This window comes from Perca fluviatilis, chromosome 9 (genome assembly GCF_010015445.1).
Source record: "Perca fluviatilis chromosome 9, GENO_Pfluv_1.0, whole genome shotgun sequence".
NCBI classification, from domain to species: Eukaryota; Metazoa; Chordata; class Actinopteri; order Perciformes; family Percidae; genus Perca; species Perca fluviatilis.
Window position 1 is genome coordinate 38,890,506 of NC_053120.1, and position 17,057 is coordinate 38,907,562.

The following is a 17,057-nucleotide window of genomic DNA, read 5'->3' on the forward strand; positions in this document are numbered from 1 at the left end:
GTGATGTGTGAAAGATCCACAATCGCAGCCTAGGCTGACTGTTCATGTTTAGTAGTTGTTTGCGAAGGATGAGCTCTTTTGTCACCGAGTTCATTCTCACCTGCATCATCTGTGTTTTTGTGTCCGCTTCATTCACACTCCTCTCTATTTTAACATTGCCTTTGATTTATGCACTGCATCTCTGTCACCCATAACAATGTCATCATGTGCTCTGATATACAGCCCCATTAATATTCCCCCTCTGGTCTTGGCTGTGGGATCAGGGCTGGTACTCATCATGCTCAAGCTCCAGAAACTCAACTCTTGCCAGCATTGAGCACATTAAGAACGTCCAGAGGAAACATCACACGCTCCAGCAGCGCTGTGAGTCAGGCTTCTGCCATCAAACTGAAAACTTTGGGTGGATTTGCAGCTCTTGAGTCCGTTTAGGGTGAGCTCCAGCTACTGCTGTCTCTCCAGTTTGGACCGTGGATTAAGATTTCACTTCGAGCACCTGCTGAAACCTGGTCTCTCCGGTCACAGAGAAACTGGTGGTTTTCATCATTTGGCTACCAGACAGCAAAATCTGGATTTAGAAGTGGGTTTCGTGGGTTTCCTCCGGTTGCTCCGGTTTCCTCCCACCATAAAGAAATGCATGCTAGGTAGACTACAATTGAAAATGATTATTGTGCGTTGTCCTCATAAATAAATAAAAATCTTAACGCTCTGTCTCTGTCAGTGAGCGTGAGTGCCATGACTGCAGGAACAGTGCTTTATTGCAGTACTGCCCATAGAAGCGAGACAGAGTACAACCATTTTCAATCTTCTCTCTCATCTCTATCCATCCACAGTCTGTGGTCACTCTGTCCATGACCACAGCTGACCACAACACACCTGAGTAAATAACCCCCCACACACACACACACACACAAACCACCACCACACACTCCCTCCCGGTTCTATCGTGGTAGCAGCAGGACCTGGCCTGTGTCCCAGGAGCCAGGACCTCTGAACCGCTGCAGATCAGACAAGAAGCTCATTGTGTGGGTATGTGATGAGGAGGCATGGCCGGCGTTTCCATGACATGGTTTTCTGCATATTCCACTCGTTTCATTTCCGAATAGATTCTCCAAGTCTCTCTGTAATGCTAATTCAAATGTTGACAAAGGATTGTTTTGAATTTTTGTGAGGATATACTTTAATTTTGGATGTCTGCCTCTGGAGAACCTGGCATTGAAATAATGACAAACCCTCCCTGTGGGTAAATGCATAATATTATAACCAACCCAAGTCTTAGCATTGAGGATACTTTGTTCTGGATACAATCACAGTCCATGCTGCATCCTCTGATGTGGGATGGTAATCACCGCAGCTACAAACCTGCAGCACAGACAAATAATGTTCGGCTTAGCTTTTTCATAAGTAGATGAGTATAGTTTCCATCTAATCCATGAAACAAAATAGCTTCTTTTCTGCTCAATAGTTCTTTATAGCAGTAAAATAATTAAACCACAATTTACAGACTCCAGAAGTGGTAAGTGAGTGAACTCATTAAAAGACTGTTCTGAAGGACTCCGAGGTCACGGAGGCCTGCTGCTGGAGTTCAGTTTCTGCTCTGCGGAGCAAATGCCTGATTTTCTATTTGAGATGGTTTGAAGAGCCGGTAGTATAATTGGCTTGCCTGGTGAGGCAGGCGGGTGCAGTACTGGGCGAAGCCTGGAGACCTCATTAGATGGCTGAGAATACTTAAACAATCTATGAAGGCATCACGACTGTAATGTTGCTGCTGGGATTCCCTTAAGGAACTCATTCAAATGTACACATACTGGCGCAGTCACACACATGGTTGATGCACAATGACTGAATGAGTTTGCTATTCACATATAAAAAAAAAAAGTCCTCTATCAAGATAAACTTTAGGGCAGAGATCTTCAACACCTCAGGGGGTCCTCAGAGTTACTTCAAGGGGGGGCACCAAATTGGCCTAACATAAATCCAACATATTATTAGCAAATGTAAATCTGCCTATTTGTGATTTTTTTTTTATAGACAATAGGCTTACTGGCCCATAGGTAATGTAGCCAACAAATATTATTTTAATAGTTTAGTATTGTATGCACTAAAAATGTATATATAAAGGCTTTAGGCTTTTAGGCTAATGTTTATTACGCAACTTGATTTTATACAAATATGTAGTAGGGGTCCTTGCTCCGTCTCTCTTTCAGTTGAGGGGTCCTTGGCTTAAAAAAGGTTGAAGACCCCTGCTTCAGGCTTGTAGCATTCTTTTTGGTGTAAAATCTAATTCACTTTTTTTCACATAAATATATGTTATTTGAAAGTGTAAAGAAATAGCTCAAATGAATCAGATGTTTTTCTTTTTGGTTTTGCATATGTGCTGTCGGCTTCTTATATTTTTTATTTTTCATATATAGTGGAGTTGTGTAATACCATGTGGGATAGGCCAAATGTTTAAAAACCAAACTAACTCTTCAAAAAGTTAAGTTGCTGGCTGTCCACGACTGGACTGTTTTTAACTCTTGGGCTCACTTTCATGACGGAGTAGTAGCGCCATCTATTGTTAAAACAGGGTAGTAGTAATACTCTGATGTCAGAACATTTAAATTAGGGGAATTATTGAGCCTACTGTGGAAAAACAACAACAGTGGAATCCTTTGAGAGCCCAAAATAGAGTTATAAATGTGTCCCTGCATGCATTCAATTCTAATTGGTCTAATTGCATTACCATGCCAATCCAAGACTGGATACAGTACATATCTTTACACTATCATTTGGCAGATAGATTTTTATGGTTTCATTTTTTTGGGAAGTGAAGCAGCCATTCTAAACAGTGTTTCAAAGAAGAATTCATATTCAAATCATAGTCCATAGTCAAAAAAAAGTCTCAATTAACAGAAAACAACTTGGAGTTGCAGTAAACTAAAGGTTTGCCATTTATTCTTTAAAAGTCAATCATAAAAGGCACAGTTCACAAATATATTCATCACACAACACAAATCATCGCAGTAAATTCAAGCCATTAAAGAGCAAATGAAAGTACAGTACTATTGCATATGATTATATAAGTGGTGATATACAGCAAGTTGTAAATAAATAGAATTGCCATATGGAATGCATACAGACATTTCTGCAAAAATAACTAGCTACTATAATGAAAGCTACTGGTCCTAATCTTAACTAACCAAAAAATCTGATTACAAATCTATATTTTAAACTTAAAAAGCAAAACCATTCCCAGTTATTCATGTCATAAACATGTCATGTTATGTTAAATGTTTTTAATCATCATGTCTTACTTTATCTTAAAGAAATATCCAGAATATAAAACAACTGCAACACAAAATAAAATTAAGAAATACAAAAAAACACAGCAACCACTGACACTAAAAACCACAATGACCAATACCAGTCACTCAAGTACTGGAGGAGTTGAAGTTAGCACTGAGCATTAGCACCATATTGTATGTCCTACAATTATGTCCTAAAGAGTACTGCTACATAGACCTTTGGTTAAAAGGAAGGAGAGGAGTATAGGTTGAATATGTTTCCTAAAGTGGACTGTGCAGGCCTTGATTTCCCCTGAAAAATGCACCTTTAAGTTTCTGGTGATCACTAAAATACAGTTAGTATTATGTATCTAAGAGTAAATGTAGTAAACTAAGACAACTGTCAAGTTAGCTGCCAAACTATTTTAGTTTTTTCTATAATGTACTGACTGCTAGTTACTGTAAACGTCCCATTAATCTGCCCTCCAACCATGTAAACTCAGTATCTAAGGATCGCTTGCTTTATTTGGTGAAAGCATACAGATAAAAATCCATCAAACTTTATTTCACTGACATGGTATAAATGAAGTACAGGTGTAAATTATTTTTCAGAGTTCACAGGTGGCTAGCTCTGAGACGTTGAGGAGACAGGCTTCTTTTGCTGATAAATGTCTAAAAAAAAAAAAGACATTAATGCTGATTATATTTACAACTATTGAGTCAAATTAACAGAAAACAAATCCAAAGCTTAGATTTGGATATACGTACCCTTAAGGCCATGGATGTGCATGCTTGTTGTTTAGTGGAAAGAGTGATACATCTGTATTTAAAATGAATCTTGTATTCTTGTAATCTTGTAAAATTGTACGAGTAGCTGAGCAATGTTGAAGCCAACAAAAGGATGCAATGCAAATGATGCCTATCTATCTTTCTGTGTTTGATTGCACTGTCAAATGTTATAGAGACTTACAAGATTGCGACTTGGGCTGAGAGAGCGAGAGCGCACAGGGCTGGTACTCCTGCTCCGACTCCACTGCAAAAACAGACAAAACCCCGGCAAACACATGAGCCTATCCATGTACTTTCATGCTCTTACATTATTCTCTGGAGCACAATTAAATGGATGATATGTTTGGAGTATTATACAGTCAGTACCGTAGCACCCCTTCGAGTCACGGCCTCGCCCTTTACTACCACGACATCTCCCTCCACCAAGGCCGGCCACACATGGTACATCACCAGAGGAGCAGTGAACTCCGAGTCATAGCTGCGACGATACCTATCGGAGAGAGACGCGGGGGAACAGAGGGAGGGAGAGCTGTGAGTATTTATGTGTGTAAGGGTGACATCTACTGGTAGAGACGCCAAATAACCTAAGTGAAAGACTGCAGTTTATTGGCTCATGGCTTACAATGATTGTTTGGAAATGTGGCATGATATGTCAACTTGAGCACTACAGCTGCCTGGATTTTTCTATGTCTTTACACACCAGAAACGTGCTAGCCTTGTCTGTACACATGTATGTTTCCCATTGATAAAATGAAATACCATTTTAAACATAAATATATACTGATTTGATTACAGCAAAGACAACGTCGGCAGTATTGACGGCAAAATAGGCTACAGAATATTTCGTTCTGTATTGACAGGTGCAATATTTTTTTTATATTTATATCTGCATTCATGTCAAAACCTCGAGACTTTCAAACATCAACATGTCATTTATTAATATGTATTCGTGTCAAAATGACATATAAACATCTTTTCCTATTCTATTTTTCCTGGAAACGTTTCCAACACGCTTGTGTGAAAAATAGGCCTCGGTCCTATTTCTAGCAGGCACGCGTTTCGAGCCGCGCCTGAGACGTGCGTGTCACGCAGGCAGTGTGTAAGCTCTGACCTGTTACCATGGGAGCCCAAATAAAAACGGACACGCCACGCAGCTGACCCGCTCACGCCACGCAGGCAGTGTGCAGGAGCCCTTAGATAGTTTGGATAAGCTTGGATTTATTATTTATGTATTTATTCCCTTCAATTTTTACTTGTCTCTGTACAACACTTAACATGTATTTATTTACTGTGCTGTTTTTAATGTTTTTAGCTTCTGGTTCAGTGTGGAAGGTGTACCTTGTTTTCAATTGTGGTATGGAATTTTTCTGTATTTGTCATGGAGCTTAATGTGATTTGATGTCTGCTGAAGATCAAATTTCCTTGGGGATAACAACGTTAAAGATGAAGTTGAGAGCTGTTAAAGAACAAACTTTAGGCAGCCCTGATTCAGAATTTAGACACAGAACTGTACAAAGGACCGACCTGCTGTCGTTGTAAAGTTCTCCATCGCTGGCAAAGGCCAAGTCGAGCGGGGGCTCCAATGTCTGCATGGCAAACGCCACCCTGCATGTCTCCCTGATCAAGGAACTGATGAGGACAAAGTCCACCTCCGGCGGGAAAGAGATCCGAGGGTTCACGTTCATGGCATTGATCACATCCTGGGGAGATGGAAAAAAAAAAACACACAGACGGATGCCCTGCCCTTTTCAGCATCAAACTACAATAACTTGTTCATTAATGCTTCAGAGGACACATGAGAGGAGTGATTAGTCCTACATTGACGCTGGCCTGAATGTCATAAAGGTCCAGGTTTCTGACAATGTAGTCCACAGCTGCATCCTCCAGACTTTCTATCCCAAAGTGGGATGGGGACAACGTCTTTCTCACACGCAGCTTGAACTGACGGTAAGCCAGTTTTGCTGTCTTAAAGGATTCCTAGACGTGACAATACGACAAAAACATTTTACAGTCAATTGCTCCATATACCAGCCAATCCCTCTACATCCCTGAATAAATCAAACAATTAGGCGGTCCAAATAAACAGATATGACTCTCATTTTCCCTGCATGCACTTGTGATCTGCCTGTCTCTACAGGCGGCTCTAGAATAATTACAGTACAGTCATACCATGACAGCAATGAAGATGATTTTCTGGACCATCTCTAAGTCAGCAATGTGGCGTCGAAGCAAGGTCTGGGCCTCAAGCCGCTCCACAGCATACAGGTCGCTGAAGCGCGATACGAGGCGTGCGTAGCGGGAAGTGTTGGTGAGCTGAGCTCTGGTGGGCGACTCACTCCTCATGGGGCTGGAAGAGCGACTGTGCCTCAGCGAGGGGCTCGGAGAACGACTTTTCACCAACCTGAGAGAGACGGTGAGAGAACCAGCATCACTTGAGACTAGTTCTATGTAGTGGTGTCTGTGTGTGCTTACAGTATTTACACGTGGGTATACCTTTCCTGCAGCATGACCTTCTCTGTGCTCAGGTAGGACACTTCATCTCTCAGCAGGCGAATCTGCCGCTCGTTGTCATCAAGAGCCTCCAGCTTTCTCTTATAAATCTCCACCTGCTCATGTGCAGATCGCAAACTGAAACACAGACACGCTTCACATCAACAGAGGCGCACACACTGTATGTTGCATTTGAAAGCTAATGTATTACGGCAGTATTTTAGTGTATCACCTACTCTGCTTTCAGTTGCAGAATTTCATCTTCAGTGGCCAGCAGAGTGGTTGCTGATTTGCTCTTTGTCTCATCCAGTTCATTCTGAGTATCGACCAATCTGATCAAATAAAAAATCAGAAGAGAAAAATACGTCGCACATATATAACGTGAGACATGTGCTTTGGAGGTGGGCGAGGAGGTCAAAAGGTGCAAAGAAACTCCCGCACACTGTCACTGTCTAACTTGGAAGACCATCCTCAGCTCCAGCAGGGAACCCCAAACTTCCCTTTCCCGAGCCACATTACCCAGCTCCGACTGGGGGATCCCAAGGCGTTCCCAGGCCAGGTTGGAGATATAATCCCTCCACCTAGTCCTGGGTCTTCCCCGAGGCCTCCTCCCAGCTGGACGTGCCTGGAACACCTCCCTAGGGAGGCGCCCAGGTGGCGTCCTTACCAGATGCCCGAACCACCTCAACTGGCTCCTTTCGACACAAAGGAGCAGTGTGCGGGAGTTTCTTTGCTAAATAAAAAATGTAATAGTATGGTTCATTTCAGTACATGTAATTCAATTATGTACATCCCCTTGTCCATGGACTTCCAAATACATCTTAACATGGGCCATTTAAGTTTGGGTAGGGAACTCCGGCCGGCTGCAGTCCATCGCTCCACTTCTACTGTCTCATATCTCTTAGACTCACTCTGCTCTGATAGAGTCCAACTGGCGGAGAGTGGAGCACAGCTGAGTGTCCTTCATCTGCAGCTCACTGTCATGGGAGGCAGAGAGCTCCCTGATCCTTCTGTCCTTTTCTGCTGAATCCTGATAACAACAAATGATGATAGGGTACAAATCATACACAGTGACCACATCACCAGATGGCCGAAATAGATGGGAAATGATTGGAATTGGTTAAAAACATTTTTGATGTATTTTCTGTTTATGTCGTAGTGTTACACTGGATGAAATTCATTTTGATGGATTTAATAATGAGATATTCTGTGCTATTAAGCCAAGTAACAGATGATGTCACCTGGATGAGCTGCAGACTGGTGTCATCAGTGACCGAGGACCTCGCCATTGAGAAACAGGTTCCAAGCCACGGCAGCAGGCGCGTTTTGAGAGTGTCCACTCCAGCATAGTGTCCACCTGAGTTGTGAGTGTATGTGGAATAGCTCATGAGTGATTATAACCTGGTTAACACCTTTGTAAATGAAAACAAAATCCTATATTGCAAATGCAAAGCTTACCTTCAGCCGCTGTGTGGTTGAGGATGGCGAACAGTTGTCCCTGGATCTTGGCAGTTAGTTCAATCAGCTCACAACATTTATTTAGATTCTGGTCACAGGATATAACCTGGGAGGGTAGATATGACAAACAATAGGCTATTAACAAGACAAACCTTTGCAGTGTACAGCCAAGGACAAATTCATTCCAGACATAAAGTGCCAGGGAGATGACTGTGACCATTCAGTCAGTCAAATTTGTATATTAAAAACCATAGGGCATTTGAAATCGTAAAATGTTACGTGCTGTATAGGCTTGCTCTTTTCTGATTTACTCTCTATATATTTTCTGTTATAGATAAATATATACGGCTTACGTGTTTAGTGTCCCAAATTATTTTCCAAAAACTGAGTGTCCCAAATGATGAGGGTCTTATTTGAGACAGGCTAAGGTTAGGGTTAGGGTAGCACAGGTGGTTTAGCAGGTTCATAATTAATTAAGGACATTGTATGGGGAATTTGGGACACTAAACCGCACGTATACCAATATATAATGCATAAATAGTGAAATTGTTTATTATTAAAATATTTTAATATCTGTAGGAGCCAAATATGTTGTTTAGAGCAGAGCTCTTCAACAGGGGGTCCGGGACCCCTAGGGGGTCCTCAGAGTTACTGCAGGGGGCTCCAAATTATTGTTAATTGTTAATGTTTTGAAAGACTTTCCAAAAAGAAAATGTATCAACATTCAATTCAATTCTTTATTTGTGCTGGAGGGGCAATTCAAAATCCATGACCTTAAATCCAACATATTATTAGCAAATATAAATCAGCCTATTACATTAAAACATGATTTATAAAATTATACCAACAGCTAATATTTTAATAGCTTAGTATTCCATGCACTAAAAGGGTATGTCTAAGGCTTTAGGCTTCCCTACAACTTATTGTAGGCACAGTTTAATATGCAACTTAATTGTATACTATTATGTAGTAGGGGGTCCCTGCTCCATCTATCTTTCAGTTAAAGGGTGTTTGGCTTAAAAATCCTTGAAGACCCCGGGTCTAGAGTAATCAGACAGACCCCGGGTTTAGAGTAATCAGACATTGGGGGTTGTTTCTTGTGTGTACATTGGGTGTCGCTGTGCTGCTACCTAGGGATAACGTTATAAAGGTAGGCCCAGCTCTTTGGTGGGACTGTTTTCGGCAGGTGTTTGGGAAGCCCAAAGGGTTTTAGACTTTAATTGACATGCTGTTTTACAGCGTATGGTTTTACCACTGAAAAATCAACATTTTCATGCTGCACGGTGAAAGCATATAGCTACAATTATTGTTATTCTGCAAAAGAAGGAACAGCCTGCAGATTCTTGAACGTTACACACAGCGAGGTAACATCAGAGCAGCGCCTGGGTAAACCGCCTCAGTAGCTTCCAGTAACGGTAGAAAACGTTGGAGAAGTAACAGGTATCCATGTTGCTAGCTCCGTTTATTTGCAATTATTTTTTTTTTTTTGCATTTATAGACCGTATAACCTGTAAGTAATCCTTACATTTGAAGTTTAGACATATCACTTCCGGTCCCTCTGCAACGCGCTGTTGCGGTTTAGCTGCACCGGAAGTAGCAAGACATGAACCATCTATAAGTAAGTAAGATCTTTGGTATAGTCCAACTGTAGCCATGGCGACTGGCGTCCATAGCAACCAAACTCAACCGGGAAATCAATGTCTTGTAAAACAAATGCATTCCTTTGCTGTATTGTTTTAAATTATTTCATACATCATCTAGCTAAACCACTGTTATCCATAATTAAAATAATAATGGGTTAAAAAAAATCTTAATTTTACATACTGGGGAATCAGCAGTTGACAGTAAACAAGCAATTAATAATGTCTAGAGGAGAAGGGTAACGTAATATATGTTAACGTTACAACGCTTTGACTAAAACTTTTTTCAAGTGTACACAAATGTAACCGTTACTCACTAATTCTTGAAATAACCATCGTGGAACAGAGATAGCGATGGCTGGCCGAGGGCACCGGTGAAGTGCTTGGGTCAGATTTAGGTCTGTCATTAGTTATTGATGAACTTACATGGTAGTCTTTGTGCCAGCTCTCAAGCTTGTCCTGTAAGACGCTGAAGGAAGATGTATTGGTCAGTCTCCTTAACGTGTCGGCCATGTCCGCCCACAAGAACTACTCGCAGGTTTAAAATGCCCCAAGAGGAGGAGGAGGAGGAGGAGGACAGTCGCCGGGGGTGTGTAACGTTAGGCTAATCTCTGTGCAGTAAAAATTCCTGCTTTCTCCACCTACGACACAGCTGCCAAGCACCGCCTCAGTTGTGGTAACCAAGTGAGGAGAGACGAGCCTACAACCTAACCACAGGTAGCTGGTGTTTTGAAAAATAACTCGCGGTGGCTGTCGGTCCTCCGCAGGGTTATGTCCTTCTGTCCTGACACTCGTGAAGTAAACACGATTGTAATGTCATACTGTCAAACGACACCAAAGGCCCGCAGAGTAAACCACGTGGCACAGTATACCGCATAGATATCTATGAGTATACCGCATATGATGTTTCCGCCTAAGTGGCTGTGTTGGATAAAATCCGATTATAATACAGCTAGCCATACTAAATTGAATTACACGTGCAGAGAGTATTGTCAGATTATTATAGCACCATAGGCTGACTGCTGTTGTTGTTAATAAACTGATCCTGATTGATCGACCAGTTATTGTGTTTTTTTCTTTCGTTGACATTGTAAAGTGACTTTTAATACCTTTTTAAAGCGCTATATAAAATAAATGTATTATTATTATTATTATTATTATTATTATTATTATTATTATAACAATAATGATACAATTTCAACAAAATTACTCAATGGTTAGATCTAACAGCGAAATTATAAAAATAATAAGGCAATATAACAGGCTAGAAAAATTAAGCCATGCACGTAATACTTTGCACTAATTCTGAAACCGTTCCTGTTTAATAATTGTGATATATATATATATATATATATATTATTTATTTATTTTTACCAAATACTGCTTAGAATTTATTTTAAATTGATAAAGAGAGCTTGATGATGAGAAGCGTTCTTAATACATCCATGGTTGACCCGCTTGGCAGTTTACCTATGGAAAATATGAATGGACATGTTGTTCTATTTTAGGATCCTTCTGTCATTGGCTGGTTAAACTTGGAATGGACCATCTTTTATCGTCACAGAAACGTCCCTTTTTTTTACAACGCGTTCAGTGCAAATAAAAATGCCCTAGGTTTGTTTTCGTTCGTATTAACATAACATTTTTCTTCATATATAAATATCGTCCTTTCAATAACTCACAACATAACCATATTTTCGCCTTCGTCAATGAAAAGTGGTATGCCCCTGTCACTCTGGAACCAGGAGAGGGAGGGTCAACATGGCGTCTGAACAGGTCCGTTATTTTCAATATTTGTTGTCTTTCTTGCATTTTACTCAGTTTTTTTGCTCAGGTGTTTGCTAAGAACGCAACGATATGTGTCCCCGAGTAACCTGAAGTAATACATATTAATGTACTGTGTTTTGTTGTCGGCTCTACGTGTAATAAAGCCTCCTCTTCGTTATTATAGCTAGCGTTAAATAGAAATAAAATGCTATTATTGCAACGTTAGCGTATCTGCTGTTAAACAGCAACATAATTATGCTAATATAAATGGCGTAGAAGCCGCATGATGAGACCATGGATGTATTGGATGAGACAGTCGAGTGTGTTTCTGTTTTGCTGCTAAAATGAGTGCAGTTTATTTTTAGTTCTGGCCACAGACAGGCAGTCGCGGGGCATTTAACTGAGATGCATTCCATCGCAGAGCACATGAGACATTGAAAATAAGTAGTAGGAGCTAAAACCTAAAGTTAAATATAGCTATGAACAGTAAATATACATTTGTGGAGAATTGAGACTGTTTCATACACCGAGAAATCCATGTTAGAAGATGAAAACAGCATATCACACTGTGATTTTGAGGTAGGAAAGTAAGGGTTGGAATTTTATTTTAAATTCCAGTCTTAGTATAAAATGAATTACTGATTCCTTGTTCCTTACTGCAAAAAATATATAGATTTTAGTGGCATGCCTCAGAGATTGTTTTGTTTTCCAGGAGAGTTCCAATGGGCCCGTGAAGAAGTCCATGCGAGAAAAGGCTATAGAAAGACGTTGTATCAACAAGGAACACAACAGTAACTTCAAAGCAGGCTATGTACCCATAGAAGAAGAACGTCTTCATAAGACAGGACTGAGAGGACGCAAGGGAAACATGGCTGTTTGCATCGTTATCCTCCTCTTCCTCCTCGCCTTAATTAACCTCATTGTGAGTACCACAAATGTACCTGTCCAATGGATTCTCTTGATAACGCTTTCCTGATAAGGATGGTAAAGAGTTGACACAGAGTCACTGATCATTATGTGTTGTTGCATGAATCGCTGTCTCTTAAAATCTGTAACATCTCCACTGTCCCTCAGATCACTCTGGTAATATGGACAGTGATTCGAATCGGTCCGAATGGGTGCGACAGCATGGAGTTCCATGAGACCGGCCTACTGCGTTTCAAACAGAAGGCGGACATGGGCATCGTTCACCCACTGCACAAGAGCACAGTAGGAGGCCGCAAGGACCAGGACCTAGTCCTTGTCGGCAACAATAATCCAGTGAGAAACACTGAGCATTTTGAAAACATAGAAAATTACACAATGTGTGCCCACTTTTAGAACTCTTCTTTTATTTTGATGTATGTTGTTCCAGGTCGTGTTCCAGCAAGGCACCACTAAGCTGAGTGTAGAGAAGGACAAGACCTCAGTCGTCAGTGATGTTGGCATATCCTTCACAGACCCTCGCACACAGACCACATTCTTCAGCACAGACTTTGAAAACCATGAGTTCCATTTGCCCAAAGGAGTCAAAGTTCTCAGTGTTAAAAAGGCTTCCACAGAAAGGGTGTGTATAATGCTAATCTCGCTTTGCCAGACCTTCCTCCACAATGCTGCGGAGGAGGGTCTGGCTAGTCCACACAGCATTCTGGAATGGGAAAAAAAAAGTGCTCTGGTTTATTGCCATTTCTTTAAACCAATCACAATCGTCATGGGCGGTGCTAAGCGCCGGACAGAGCCACGGTGCCTCTGCTAAATACATGTAGCCTCAGGAAGTTTTGGTGGAACATGTGTACGTTCAAAAGTAGTTTTAGTCGCGCAACAGAAAACTCAGATTGGACAGATAGTCTAGCTAGCTTCAGTTCAGTTCAAGTTTATTGTCATATGCATATTAGTACGAAGTACCACCACAATGAAATACAATGTGCCTTAGCACTCTCTCAGCACCAGTCAATAATAACAATTTTAAAAACATAATAGCATTACAAACATTATAGAATGTCCAACACAATATACATAAGTGACTAAGTTCAGACCACAGCCCCCCTTCCTGTTGTGCTATCGTTCAATAACTTTATTACCTGCAGGTAAAAACTATCCCTAAAACGTATTGTGCGTGTTTGGATGCTCCGCAAACGTCTCCCGGATGGAAGCTGTCTGGATTTACCCTGCAGAGATCTGAGGAGCAGTTAACCATAGTCCTCACAAATTCACCAGAGTTTAAAATGCCAACACAAAGAAAGAGGAAGGGGACGGACATCCGGCCGAAAAGAGCGTGATCCGGCAGAATTTCCAGCGGCACCGGAGCAATCCCAGAAGTGGAATGCTAATAACGGCTGATAGCTATAACAAACAAGTGATAATAACACAAGTTAATGTGTGAGTGTTTCACAACCTGTGCACAAAGTAGTATCAGCACACAATAACCCATAATGGTTAAATGGAATTTTGCAGATGAATAAATAAAGCATTCATCAGTGTAGAATGGTGGAAGTTTAGACTCTGATAGAATTTAGTTTTTTAACATGGCAATGACTGAACGTACACCGAAATGCTGGAGTATCTTCAGAATAAGTATCTGAATGTTCCTAAGTGGCCCAACCAAAGACCAGATTGCAGATGTGAATATCCAGAGAGCCGTGAAGTGTGCAGTTCACCGTTGCTGAGAATCTGAATGAAAAGCAGGTGTGCAAAGCTGATAAACAGCCTGCATATCTGAGAAGACTCAAAGCTGTATTCCCTAACAAAGGTGCTATGAAATAAAGGCCTGAATATGAATATAGAGAAAATATTTTAGCTTTACATCTTTAATAAGTGTGGAAAAATAATTTCTCAAATCTTGCTTACACATTGTAATTTGGGTATATTCTGTGGGATGTTTTCCCAGTGTTGATGCTGTTCAGGAGAGTTTTTTTCCGGAGTTTCAGTAGTAAAGCTAATTAAGTTCCGAAACGGGTGTTACCCTTTATATTAATACATTTTCATGTATATGCATCCCTGTTAAAGATCATTCTTGCTGCGTTTCATGTTGGCTACTGCTACCATGCCTACCAGGCCTACGGTGTTAACTTCCACCTGGACAGAGCCTGTGTTTAATGTTACAACATGTAATGGCCTTTTTCCCCTCATCATTTCCCATTTGTAAGCTTGTTGTATTGTTGCATTCACATTTAATTTGTAAGCGTTTACAAATCGCATGTCTCTTGATTTTAGATCACCAGTAGTGCATCATCTGACCTGAACATTAAAGGGGACAGCAAGGCCATCATTCGTGGAAACGAGGGCGTCAACATCATGGGCCGGACCGTAGAGTTCAAAATGGGTGGAGGCATCGAACTCAGGGCTGTAAGTATGGAGTGTAGCAACATGTCCTGTTAACACAACTTGATGTGTTACACTGGGGTTGAGGAGTGCATGTTTTCCCCATAAAGTGTCCTTTAAAGCGCCCATATTATGCTCATTTTCAGGTTCATAACTGTATTTTAAGGTTGTACCAGAATAGGTTTACATGGTTTAATTTTCAAAAAACACCTTATTGTTGTTGTACTGCACAGCTCTCTCTCACTGCTGCATATCCTCTTTTCACCTGGTTTCTGTTTTAGCTACAGAGTGAGACCTCTTTTCATCTTCTTCTTGTGTACTATCTTTGATTGCACTCGCACATGCTCAGTAGCTCAGATGTAGATCATGTCAGCTAGCTAACTCTAGAGACAGTAAAAGAAAGCCTGTTTCTCCAACTTTGGTCAGTTACAAGGCAGGATCAGCTGGGAGACTTCTAAATGAGGGCGCACATGTAAGTAGTTCTTTTGTAGATTATGGTGAACTTGTGTGTGTTGTAGCGGTGCTTTGCTATTGAGAACGACGTAGCATGCTAGCGTTAGCATTAGCATGCTAACGAGCTAACGGTTGTGGTTAGCCAGCTCATTTCGGATTGTGACGTCACAGTCAGAGCCGATTTTGAACAGCTCACTAGGAGACTGAAGGCAGGACACATTCAGAAACCGTATCTCACTCAAAACAGCATGGATGGAATTTTTTCAAAGTTTGTATGTGTGTGGAAGCACCAGAGACACAAAAGAACACCCCAAATCCCGGAAAAAGTGATTTTTTCATAATATGGGCATTTTAAAATAAAGGTTGTTCTAAACTCTTGCATGAATACAGTTTAAAGCTGATGTAGATGAATACGTGAGGATGTACGGGTTATTTTGGGATTTTTTTCTTTGCAGGAGAACAGCATTGTCCTTAACGGATCAGTCATGTTCAATGCTACACGCATCCCTAATTCCGCGGGTGATGTGTATTTTGATGAAGGCATGGAGAGGTACAAGCTCTGCATGTGTGCAGATGGGACTCTGTTCCGTGTGCAGGTGAAATATCCCAACATGGGCTGCCAGACTTCAGACAACCCGTGTGGAAAAGCTCACTAGGAGACTTTTACACAAAGTCTGCTTTTACATCTCACTACAGTCGGCACTGTCAGGTTACAAATTTGCATATGTAGAAACTTCTATAAGACATTCATCATGACTTGCACATAACAATACCTCTGCCGTACACCCAACAAATTCTGTATTCTTCATTTTGTTTGCCAAACAGGAATTGTGTTACAGATCATTGCCACTTGGCCAAAGATATGAACATACTTGTAAGCTCTGAATTATTTTATTGTTCTGCAGGTGTGCCAACTTTATCTATAAATGTGTGATGTCATTTCAGTACATAACACTCCCAGATTTAACATCATAATGTGGTTTACACTGCCCATCAATAGGAATTAGAAGCTACAGTATTTACTTTTTGCCTTACCGTCCAGTATAACTAATATACAACCCTTGTAGATGGGTTGCATGAGATTTTATTTGCTCATGTGTTTGTTTCTGGCAGCTTTGTTTGATACTTTCTTTATTATATTCACCTCTGACAAGTTGAGACACTACATGATTATAATGATTTACTTAATATTACATTTGGGATGAACTGAAAAACATAAGATATGTTTTCAGCCATCAAGTAATGCTTAAGTAGAGTAGGTCTCTTTTTTTTTTTTTGGACTGTCTATATGCACGTGCCAATGGATTAACAAGGGATGATATAGAATATAATGTATGTAATACTCTAATTTTGTTGCAAATCCTTTTTTACAGAAAAAATAATACAATATTGAAAATCAGAAGGAGAAGTTATGCTTCAGATTAATGCAAAGCTCTTTAAATGATGAATGTCAGGAAAGTTTGAAGCCTATATTAAGTGTTTTGAATTTTGTGCAATATAGTATAAAATATTTGACTTTCATTGTGGTTTGGATTGTTTTGTCTATTTTATAACAAGGCTGATGTTGAAATGTCAGAAAGTATTTGTTTCTCAGAGCATTACAGGCCTGATGTTGAAGTGTTTTTTCTGCTAAATTAATTTTTTTTTCTCCAACATTTCAGTGCTATGTTTGTTTCAATAAAGAGCATGTTGTCATGTGAAACTTCTTATCATTGTTTTTTAGGAAATGTCTCAAGTCTTAACATGGTCATTTAAAACCATAAAAGATCATACTGTTTTATTATCTAATGGAATGTGCAGCCGTGGCATGGCTCTCCTTGCCATAAATCTTCAGCATCATAGTAATCGATCATACGTAAAGAGGAAAACAATCTGAGTAAGACATTAACCAGACATG

General features: G+C 40.4%; 2 protein-coding genes across 4 annotated transcripts; one reads left to right on the forward strand and one right to left on the reverse strand.

Moving 5' to 3' along the window:
- Positions 1 to 2,906: 2,906 nt before the first annotated feature.
- Positions 2,907 to 10,578, reverse strand: spata18 (spermatogenesis associated 18). Of its 3 annotated transcripts, XM_039812001.1 has the most exons (13): positions 9,958 to 10,085; positions 8,001 to 8,106; positions 7,784 to 7,899; positions 7,454 to 7,572; positions 6,779 to 6,874; positions 6,546 to 6,680; positions 6,222 to 6,453; positions 5,871 to 6,029; positions 5,577 to 5,752; positions 4,419 to 4,542; positions 4,234 to 4,296; positions 4,032 to 4,054; positions 2,907 to 3,935 (listed from the first exon to the last, which is right to left on the reverse strand). In XM_039812001.1, the coding sequence occupies exons 1-12, from the start codon at positions 10,045 to 10,047 to the stop codon at positions 4,034 to 4,036; spliced, it is 1,437 nt and encodes a 478-aa protein (XP_039667935.1). In that variant the 5' UTR covers positions 10,048 to 10,085; the 3' UTR covers positions 2,907 to 3,935; positions 4,032 to 4,033. The 3 variants fall into 3 exon arrangements, with proteins under 3 accessions (XP_039667935.1, XP_039667934.1, XP_039667933.1); XM_039812000.1 differs by lacking the exon at positions 4,032 to 4,054 and having other exon boundaries at positions 10,067 to 10,578; XM_039811999.1 differs by lacking the exon at positions 4,032 to 4,054.
- Positions 10,579 to 11,327: 749 nt separating this feature from the next.
- Positions 11,328 to 16,862, forward strand: sgcb (sarcoglycan, beta (dystrophin-associated glycoprotein)). The gene is made up of 6 exons (XM_039812003.1): positions 11,328 to 11,416; positions 12,120 to 12,329; positions 12,482 to 12,667; positions 12,762 to 12,953; positions 14,600 to 14,731; positions 15,616 to 16,862. Exons 1-6 carry the CDS (start codon positions 11,402 to 11,404, stop codon positions 15,814 to 15,816), a joined length of 936 nt encoding a protein of 311 aa, XP_039667937.1. The 5' UTR covers positions 11,328 to 11,401; the 3' UTR covers positions 15,817 to 16,862.
- Positions 16,863 to 17,057: the final 195 nt, after the last annotated feature.